We start from the raw sequence: 10,821 nt of genomic DNA on the forward strand, positions 1-10,821 counted from the left end.
TAATCTGGGTGACAATCCTACAGCAGAGCTGACACAGTGCTCTAGGGCCAAGATATGTCTCAGGAACACTTGTTCTATGCAACAATCCCATTAATTTATGCCCCCAAGACATTTAAAGAACTTATCCATCAACAGGGAAAGCAGACCTCAGGAAAAAATGAGACATGAAGTTTTCATAATGCATTTTACCTCCCTCTCATTTGTCCACATTATACACAGCATGGGAGAAACAGCAGGAGGCCAGCATAGCCTAAGGCAGGTTATTTACAAAAACATCCTTTAAGCAGGTATGAACCATTGCATTACATGATTTTAATTCACTCCTTAAGTCATGTTTCAATGTCTCAAAACAAAATAAAAAATATTCTTTGGGGTTGGGCACAGTACAGCTATCAGTCACCTGAAGAGTAGACTGTTCCTTCTTACAATGCCACTACACAGCAGGACACAAGTTTCATGGAAATGGAAGAGGCTTACAGGCTGAGCCAGCAAAGGGCTGAAATAGCATGAAGAGAAAAGGAGAAGCAGAGAAAAGGAGAAAAAAAAATCAGAAAGAAACACCACTACAGATATTAAATTGCACACTGCAATGTTGACATCAGAAAATGAGAACACAGGATCAAGGTTTCTAGATAGGAAGACATTACACACCTTCTTTTTTTCCGCTAAATTTCAAACTTAAAAATTATAAGGAGCATCCTGAATGAAAATTACCTAGGCTTAAATTAATTTGGGAAATATGAAGGCTATATTCACAAAAAAGTCCTCCTAAAACCCACAAACCAGAACTTTTATCTTCAGTCATATCCTCAAAGAAAGTGATGAGCCAAGCTACCTGCACTTCTTCCCCAAGCTTTTTAAAGAGTAATTTATTGCTCTTTTTAAGAAATGGTAATGGAAGGGGAAAAAAATCCATTTGGAAGTTGCAGTCATTTCAGAGATCAAAGCTAAGATTCCTTCCTCCTTCCTATCATTAGGGGGTTAAGCTATGCCTTTAACATAGTAAAAATTAACAAATTTCTGCACAGAAAATCAAACATCAAAGGTAAGTTTTCTATTTCAAGGAGTAAGAGATACCAGGAAGTTAATCTTCAAAAGGTGGCTACTTAGTCATGCATCTTTGCAGCCTCCCTTCAGTCCTGGAGGGATTCAGTCTACTTTGCTTTTTGACATCAGCAAATGGCTGATGATCTATCAAGCACACCCTGGCTCACTACACAAACCAGCAGCACTTTGCCCTGACACATGGGACCAGTGTCAAGCTTTGCCCTCAACTCATCATAGTAGTGAAGGATGATTTGACCTTGCCTGCTTTATATCTTCATATTACTTTTTTGGCATTTAAACACTTTTAGGCAAGACTTACCTTTCCTGTAGGTTTAGATTTGTTTGGGGTTTTTTTTGTGTTTTAATTAGCACAATAGTACAGTGCTACAATAATATAAACAACAGATTAACTTGAAGTGAAGGGTTAGCTCAGTCTTGCTGTGGTGAAGAGCCAGCCAGGGGAACAAGTGGTAATGACTTCAATTTGTCTGTGGAATTAACTTGTGCACAATTTACAATACACAAACCTTGTTAACATGACAGTTACTCTTTTTAAGGTCATTACAAAATCTCTGCAGGAAAACTATATACCTCAAGAAGCTGTGTGCACTTTTGTGGGAAAAATGCACAGCCAACATCTGTAAAATAAATCCCCTAATAATCTTTTTATTCCTTACTTGACCTTGTAATAAGAGATCAAAAATGGGTTGACTTTGTATCTTGACAGCTACAACCATGCAGAGAATATGTACCAGACACATTTTGTTTCATGAAGACAGAAGGTGATATTAGAATAATTTGTTAACATTTGTGTGATCCATGAATCAGCTGATCTACCTCTTTTACAGGTTCTTCATCCAGGACAGAATCTTCCACCACAGTCTAGTAAACAGAGAGGAGAAAAGAGAAGAAAAATCCTGTAAATACACACTACCAAGAAAGACAATTTTAAGCCAAGATCTAGCACAAAACACAGTCAATTTAGTTTTGGGCAGTTAAGCTGCTTTCAGTTTATCCTACTATAATAGGTTCATTCAATTCTTCACACTTTGCACAGGTAAATTAACCTTTGAATCCATAGGGCCCTGCTTTCTCCTAGATATATAAAAGGTTACAAGAAGAAAGCACAACAAAAGAGCAATTAAAATTGCTGATGAATAGTTGAAGCCAAATTTATTATAGAATGGATAAAGAAAAAAATATTATTACTGAAAAAACTGAGAAATGGATCATCGTATTTTGATAGCAAGAGAGAATATATGTGTATATAAAGAAGGAAATTTTCTAAACACCCAGTTCCATTTAAATGTTGTGCTCACCTAAAATCCATTAAGTGGTAAACCCTTTGGAAAACAGGTGGAAAGATTACACAGAACTTGATCACACAACCCTTTCTCAGGAAAAATATTCCCAATGTTGTAATTCACTATCTCACCCACCCAGCTTGAGTGGGATCAATAATTTTGCCTACTCTCAAAGAAGTTCTAGAATAGCAAATATTCCAATTTTCTTGCTTACTTGTCAAACAAAATTAATGACCTCCTGAGTCAACAGGTGAAAGCAGCAGTATTTCACTCTAATCTTCCTTTACACAAACATAATATAGAACATGCCCTTGATGCACTCTTCCTTATCAAGTGATTGATTTACTATAAAAGCTGTCTTTAATATTTGCAAGTCATTCACCTGAGTCATGCACAGGCACTCATAAATGTCTGTTTTAAAAGGGTTTTTGGCATTAAGGAAGGGAAGGAGAAACAGGTCCATATGCATCAAAGAATTAAACTGTCTCCCTCCTTGTCTACTAACTGTGAAAAGCTTCTGTGAAAAAGAACAACTTGCAGACAATCATGAAAACATTTTATCCCACACAGATTCAGAGACCATGACAGTTCTTTTGAATCAGTACAACCACTAGTGTTTAAGCTGCATTCAGCTCATTAAAGAGTAAATGTTTCTGCTGATTGAAAATGTCTTCATGGACAAGAGCCCACAAGAGATGAAATTAATTTCTAAGTGCTTTTACTAGATTTGAGGAAACAATACTTTAGCAATTCTATCTATAGCATGATCTAAAATGGTCTTTAGTTATAGCATATCTTTATTGTGCTTAGAGACAGCAATAAATAGTGCCAATAAATGGTGCTTTATCTGTTGTTCCTATCTAAATTGCAGGAGTTTATGCCTGCAATTCTTTAGCTCCCTAAACTTTTCATAAGTGAAATCTCAGCAAGTGATAGAACATCTATCTATGTTGTTCTTTCAAGCAGGAAATTTAAAAAAAAGCTACCACCAAAACCTCCAAACCAACATACCTGATTAACTATCACTGCAATGGATCAATTACCCTTGGTAAAGAGATCCACACAGTTTCTACTGAAAGAAAGGTCTAAGTAGTCCTCTACCAGCTAAAGAGGTGATAATACAAAGACATCGACCCAGGCAAGGTACATTAGGCATTAGTGCAGGATTTACTCTGTGATACAGGGGAGTTTTTCCCAGAAATAAACAGAAAATGACTGAAGTGCTTTCTGTCTGGGCCAGAAAAAAATACACTGGGCACACAAAAACTTAACTGATTTTAGAAAGAAGGGGAGGAGGAAGATAAAAAACAGGCACATATATGGACTTCGAATATCAGTCAACAGAAAGGTAGACCTGGGAGGGGGCACCATTTCTATGATGTTCAGCAGAAAACTTCACCATACAAATTATAGAAGTCTTCTCATTGTGAAAGTGATTTTACAAGGTGTCAGCTAACTTCTAAAACAAAATCAGGAATGATACACAGTTTCCCAGCTATAACCTGTTTATTAGCCCTCAGGTTCCTTTCATCCCACAAAGTGGCAGTATTCAGAAGTGAATTACATGATTTAAACCTTTGCAAGCCCCTCATAGCTTGTTTTTAACCCAGGGACTCCAGAATGATCTGTGCTGGTATAATATATCACATTATCACTTCTGCTGTACTGTTTACAAGTACAAATTAACATCTTGCATGAAACCATTCCTGCAGTTTTCCTGCAGTTCAGCAGCTCCTTTTGAGTCAAGTGTTTTGTTCTCCATAACCTGTATGGCTCAGTTACACTCCCATCTTTCCCTCTCTCCAAAACCCTCTTATAGCACTTCAATCAAACAAGGGGATGAGGGGCTAAAAAATAAATACCATCCCACTCCACCTCACACATTTCATTCATCTATTTCTACCACCTGTCTGTTACAAATGTGCATCCTGTGCTACAAACAATTGACATGAAATACTTTGGGGTTTTTGCACAGCTCAACAGTCCCAGAAATACTCAGGAATCTACCTTGTCCCATTACAGTACGAAAACCATGAAGTCATAGAATAACCTAAGCTGGAAGGTACCCACAAGGATCACAGAGCTCAGCTCCTGCCCGGGACATCCCCAAGAACCACACCATGTGACTGAGAGCACTGTCCAAACACTTATTGAACTTGAATGATGCCTTTCTTGACACAAGATAACCTTAGATTGCAGTTCACGAAAACACTGCGAGACAAATTGTGAGCACACGCAACACAGCAGCCGACTAATTATCACGGCATCGGGTTTCCAGTATCATCCGGAAAGCAGTGTCTTACGCTAAGAGGTAATGGGCAAATGGCTAATCAGAACCCAAGGGAGGTCCACGGACCTATTCGAGCCTCAAATTACAGATCATGTACTCCACGTTTAAATATGAGCCCGAGTCCGACTCAGCCCGCTCTATGGGTTTCCATCTGTTGTATACGCTCTTTCCTTTCCATCCAGCCCAGTCTCCCGGGACACGGTTCCGACCCGAGCCCGGAGCCGGGCGGACAGGGCGGGACGGGACATCCCGGACTGCCCGGGCTCCGCGGGAGCTCCAAACCTCTCCGCCGGGGAGCCAACAGGTTCCCGAGCCTCGCCTGCCTCCCGCGCCCAGCAGCCGGCAGAGCGGGCTCTGCTCACACCCCATCTGCTGAGGTTTGGGGCACCACCGAGCGCTTCCCCTGCGGGAAAGGGGGGCCCGCCGCCGCTCACCTCCGTCTCCATGGGTTCCACCTCTATCCCTTTCCATAGCTCCAGCAAGTGGGCGATCGGCATGCTGGGCGATTCTTGCCCGAGGACGAGATCAAGCAGAAGCAGCGCGCCTCGGCCGCTGGCGGCAGCGGACAAGAGAAGGTGCCGGGGGAGGACGGGACCCGGCTCCGAGCGGGACCGGGACCGGGACCCTCCGCCCACCCGCTCGGCAAAATGGCTCCGCGCTGCCCCCGGGGAGCCGCAGGCGGGGCTCGGGCGCTCCCAGGCGCGGCGGGCAGGACTTGGCAGCGACCGCCGCTCCGCAGCCACCGACGGACCCTCGCCTCCCCGTCCCGTCCCTCCCGGCCGCCGCCGCCGCCGCCTCGGCTCGCTTTGGAGCTGGGGAAAGTTGCTGCGGAGGATGCTGCGGCGGCGGCGGGCGCTGCTATGGCAACGGCAGCGCGGCCCCCCCGCCCCGCCGGCCCCGCCCGAGCAGCCCCCGGGGCCAGAACGGCGCCAAGGCCGAACTGGGGCTGGAGAGGCAACAGGAGGGGTTAGTCAGTCTGTAGCCAATGTGTAGGACGGGGGAAGCGCGGTAGAGCGTGCGGCTAGCAGAAGGATATCTAAGGTTTACAAAGCCCAGTATTATTCCAGTCTTAAAAAGAACTATCACTTCCTTCACTATTTTATCTCTGTACTACAAAGCCTGTAGTCTGTTTATTCACGTGCCCTTCCCTCCTCCTTCACATCTCAAAAGCTATTGCAACCTTACTATAGCAAGCACGACCGTGGTTTATGCAGATATTGATTTGAATTCTCCTCAAATTTAGGACAAAACATGCATTTTAACTTGTCCAGGCAACTTCATCAGAGGCCAAAAGGGTTTAGTGTTCAATAAATCACTACTCTTCAAAGAGCCATTTTGGAACGAAGAATCAATGTGCAAAGTGCATTTTTCTTCTGTTCCATGCTCCAAATGCCACAGTTTGCTTCCATATAAGCAGTGCTGTACACATTCAGCACAAGTTTGCATTAACAACAAAAATTCTTCTGCCAGTCTACTAAGGAACACTTGAGAAGCGATCCTCCTCCAGTCCCATCTCAGCTTCCCCAAACTCTATTTAACATGAAAAAGCTCCCCTGTGAGTCCAAATGCTAAACATGGTTAGGAAAATCAAACTCACAAACCATAATAAAGAAAAAAAACAAATTAGTCCTCACCCAGAGTCCTCTGTTTGTTACAGAGCCATGAATTCAGATACTGCTGCGAGAACTGAGTCTTTTAATTGTGTTAGAATACGAACACTTTTCTTGACATCTGTTACAACAATTAAGTAACAACTTGTAACACCAATTATGCAGTTTCATCTGCTTTACAGATTGAGCGATTAAATAGCTAGATTAGTGCGTTTACTCACTGCTCACCAAAAAAGTGTAGTGGGAGTGATGTTAGTCACATAACAGACAGGTAACTGAGGTCAGAAGCTGCAGTACCCAGCTGTAACACACTCCCTGGCTCTTGTGTCCTGTTCCTGTTTCTTCCCCAGCAACACATGAGAGATGAGTTCCTACCTTTAACTTGTCATAGAGGCTCTCCCAAACAACCTCACAGTGCCAACATCTGAGAGGCCAAAGCCAGAATCAAACACAACCAATCCAGAGCACAAACCACACCTGTTTTACAAAACCCAGGGACCTTTATCAACCAGATATATTATCCCCGAGAAGATTGTACATGACTATATCACATGCCATCTTGATTTTTAAAATGCGTTTAACTCCAATTTACAGGACTGTATTTTAGCCTTTGGGACACAAATCTTGGATGCTACAGGCTGAGAGCAAGAGCCAAGTGTCTGTGACAACAGGGAACTGGGGAGGTCCAAGTAATCCCAGGGGAGGCAAATCCAAAGTATGGGAAAACATGTGCATACAGATCTAATGTTTCTTACAACTTTTCCATGAACTTTACTTAATTCTTGAGACATACAGTTACATGCTTCCTTAAGTATAAATCTGTTATCAAACTGGGACATCAAAACTCACAAGTTTATTTCCAGACCAGTTTGGTCAGTCTAAACATGCATAAAATAAAAGCAGGGAAAAACAAATTATAAGATCTTGTTATTGCTATGACATATATACTTCTGTTATAAGCACACTACATGTGCTGTGCAGTAGACTAAACTCTTTCAGCACCAAGATTACTTGAACTCAAATTATGTATTCAAAAATAATTGGACTAACCAAAGCATGCATTCCATACTCCATTTCTTATCCCTACCTAAAAAGTGCAGAAATTTTTAACCTCAGCTCAAATGAAAATGTGGGTTTGGGTAATTTTCCCCCTGCCCTTTATTTTGCAGCATCACAAAATCAGTGGTACTCCACTTCCAAAAATACCTCATTAGGAGCAGAATAAACAAAAAGAAGGGAAGAGGGGGATGGAACATAGAGGAGGAAAAACCACACAAAATAGCAGACAGAAATTCAAAGAAATTGGTCTCTGAGGACACACAAGAAATCTGGTCAGAGCAAGAAGTAGTTAAAGATTTTTTTTCCTAAGGAAAAATATTGGTTAACCACACTCACAATTTAGCAGAAGTAATATTTGCAGGTATGCTTGCTAGGCTGAGAGTTGCAAGGCTATTAGTTCAACTTGCATCAAGAGAATACAAGCATCTTTATCTCCTGTGTAAAGAAGCACTGGACTACTTGCATGGTGATTTGTCATCTATTTTTACCTGTCTCCTGAGTGGTAGCTAATGGTTGCTGCCAGATGCAGAGTGGGGGATTAGACACATCAATATCCCACTGGGCTATGGTAACTCCTACACGAGCAGGAGATACGCAAGTACAGAAGAAAATTTCTTAAGAGCATTGTGTACAAATCACATTAAGACACTTTAATAACTTACATGTCCACTGCTTTGTGGAAAAGAAAAGGACTATTTCCCTATTTGATGTAACAAAGGGATGAAGCACAGAGAAATATTCTCTGCCACTAGCTCAACACACTTCCAAGTTCATGACTTCAGTGCTCAATTGAATGGAGTTACCTCATGCCAAAACACACACATTCATCTGCACGCAGCTTGAGCTCAAAACTTGCTCAAAGCTTGAGTTAGACTACTTTCTGCCTGTCCAGCAACCAAAAGAGATACTACTTGACATAGAAATCAGCAAGAAAATCCTCTCTCCCTCAAAGGCATTCCCATCTATTCCCCTCTGCACTTAAATGCCTCTTCCTGGTTGCCACAGTACAAACATCATCCACCATTAGGCTGGCTACACTGACAGACCAGCATCACCTGCACAGCTTTTTTTTTTTTTTTTTTTCTTCTAAATTTCAATCAAGTTTTCACTCAAGTGAAAACTCCTTTCTTGCACATAACTTTCTGTGACAAGACTGACCACTTAGGTGTCTGTTCATCTGTAGCAAAATTTAAACTTGACCTTCAGTAACTCCCAGGCAAACAAGAGCTACATGGAACATGTTCTTAAAGGATGGAATCCCCCAAATGCTGGTCCTGAGAAGAGATCAGGTCTCTGAAGTGTCAGTAGCATTAGTAAAAATGGGAGGAAAACAATTGCCAGGAGCAAAGTAGTAACTCTCTCCTGTCCCTTTCACGTGCTGCATTAGAGAGCATCTGTAGAGTCCATTGCTTTTCTGATGCCATTTTTGGCTGCTAAAGGACTCCTGGAAAGCCTTGAATGCTCAACTACAAAAGACCCAACCACTGATCAACCCCTAACCTCCAAAGACATCAGATTGTACAATGTGTGCTGAAGTTTCCCCAAAGGTCACTTAAGAACAAAATCAGAGCAGAGCTCGTGCAACATTTCCTGAATATTAATCCAGTTTCCCAAGGCACAAAAAAAGTAATTTCTTTGGTCCTTTCCAGTGGTTCTTACTATGTACTGTAGCCAAAAAAGGATAGACCTGGGTAAGAAAGAACTCTATCATGCAGCGCATAAACACATTTCAAGCAAGCAGTCATCTTGTAACAAACAGAACTCGTTATTCTGTTGCATATTGGTACCTATAGAATAAGCACAGGGGGAAGGATGCTTAATTGCTATTCTCAGAAAAAATTCCTCCTAATGTTAAACAGAAAAAGACCAAGGCAAAGTTTAAAGAACACTTCAGAATTCCTCACTTGACAGTGAATGGTTGGCGTAAACTGGAGGAAATCACTCTAGAAGTCCTGCTGATAGATACCCTTCAGCTACAGGATTTGGCACCCCATGATGAGGAACATGCTGCTTGCCACACACAGTGGCAGAAGGTGACATAGACACACCATGCACAAGTAGAATCTCAACAGCAAGAGGAGAGGCCTGAGCACATCCCATTGATGGTGTTAGATCCACATAGACCACTGTCATCATGTGTCTCCATCACAATGATTCATCCATCACAATGATCCATCCATCACAATGATCCATCCATCAGCTGCTGCTCTAGTTTACAGTGAAATGCAGCCTTATGGCAGGGAAGTAGAAATCATGGGCTTTGGGGCTCATATGGGACTTTCATTACACCATCCCAAATGTGAAAGGAACATGCTGTGCATGACTAGTTTCCTCTAGTCTGTACAGCCAAGCTTGTGTTAGATGGATGAAATCTGTGGCAAAAATGTGTCAAATGCTAGAAGTAACTAGCAAAAGTAGGGCAGGTTTTAAACAGGATCTATACATCATTCTTTGATGGAGGGAAGTCCAAGTTACCTATACTTTTTTTGATTTTATACCAAAATTACCAAAAGCTACTTTTCCTGGTTGAAAGCAAATAAACAAAATCCTTAACACTACTTTTTCTCCATGAGAGCAGGTGTTGAAATGCTTTAAGCTCATTCCTAAACAAGATGAATACATTTATCCTCAGCTCGTTTGTTCATTGTCTCAGCATTAAGCAGTTCCAGCTCGGCACTTGGATATCCTATCATCATTTGTGCAAAACTTGAGAGAAGAACAAAACAATATTTATACACTGCTAATTGTGCCAGACATGGGGAAATACTGTTTACTACAAAAGGAGAGGCATCTCTAGTGCTACTAAAACAATTTACAGTTTAGTTGTGAAGTACATGCCTGAGAAACACAAGAGGAAACAGTGGCAGACAAGGCATTCAGTATCAAAGCAGTGTGCATCTGCCCCCTGCAAAGCTCATAATTTAACATTTTCAAATTAAAATCATGTCTGCTGAATCCCCTGAAATAGGAAGTGCTCACAACTGGAGAGGAAGTCAGCTTAATTCCTAAGCTTTGCAATGGTCTGGCTTCAGCATTTGTATTTAATGAGAACTGAACATTAAAATCAATAAGCTTAGAGAGCAACAAGAGTAATTAGACTCCTTCAGTTTAAAGGGGGCAACAGACAGCTATTACAAGCCAGCCTGGTACCTCTGCAAAACAGGGATGAGAGCTATTAGGAATTGTATAAAAACAAACACTTTTCACATTTGTTAGTTATCTGCATTAAAGATGCAGCTACTTAGCACATCCTACATTAATCAGTTCTTAATATCATTGAATAGTTAGATACTGGAAGAATTAACTTGGGAAACAGAAAACCTAGTTCAGATATCTGCAGTAGACCAGCTTCCTTCAGTACAGACATGGCTTAGCTGATGTCCCCAGCTGGGATAACTGGCTAGAACAGCAGAGACCCCACTCTGCTCCTGCACTGACCCATCAGTTTAGTTGAGGTACACTACTGGGTCTGAGTGCCTTGGGACCGTGGTGAGCCAGTGCAGAACACTGC

At 41.8% G+C, this 10,821-nt stretch overlaps 1 protein-coding gene across 1 annotated transcript in view; it reads right to left on the reverse strand.

Moving 5' to 3' along the window:
- LOC117244070 overlaps positions 1-9,443 on the reverse strand; it is a 70,236-nt gene extending 60,793 nt beyond the window's left edge. Inside the window, exons 1-4 of the mRNA XM_033512916.1 lie at positions 9,359-9,443; positions 7,799-7,885; positions 5,076-5,587; positions 1,885-1,929 (exon numbers count right to left, since the gene is read on the reverse strand). Of these exons, the coding sequence (XP_033368807.1) occupies positions 1,885-1,929; positions 5,076-5,587; positions 7,799-7,885; positions 9,359-9,443 (729 nt within the window). The remainder of the gene's footprint in view (positions 1-1,884; positions 1,930-5,075; positions 5,588-7,798; positions 7,886-9,358) is intronic.
- Positions 9,444-10,821: the final 1,378 nt, after the last annotated feature.

The sequence above is a fragment of the Parus major genome, chromosome 3 (assembly GCF_001522545.3).
Source record: "Parus major isolate Abel chromosome 3, Parus_major1.1, whole genome shotgun sequence".
Lineage (NCBI taxonomy): Eukaryota > Metazoa > Chordata > Aves > Passeriformes > Paridae > Parus > Parus major.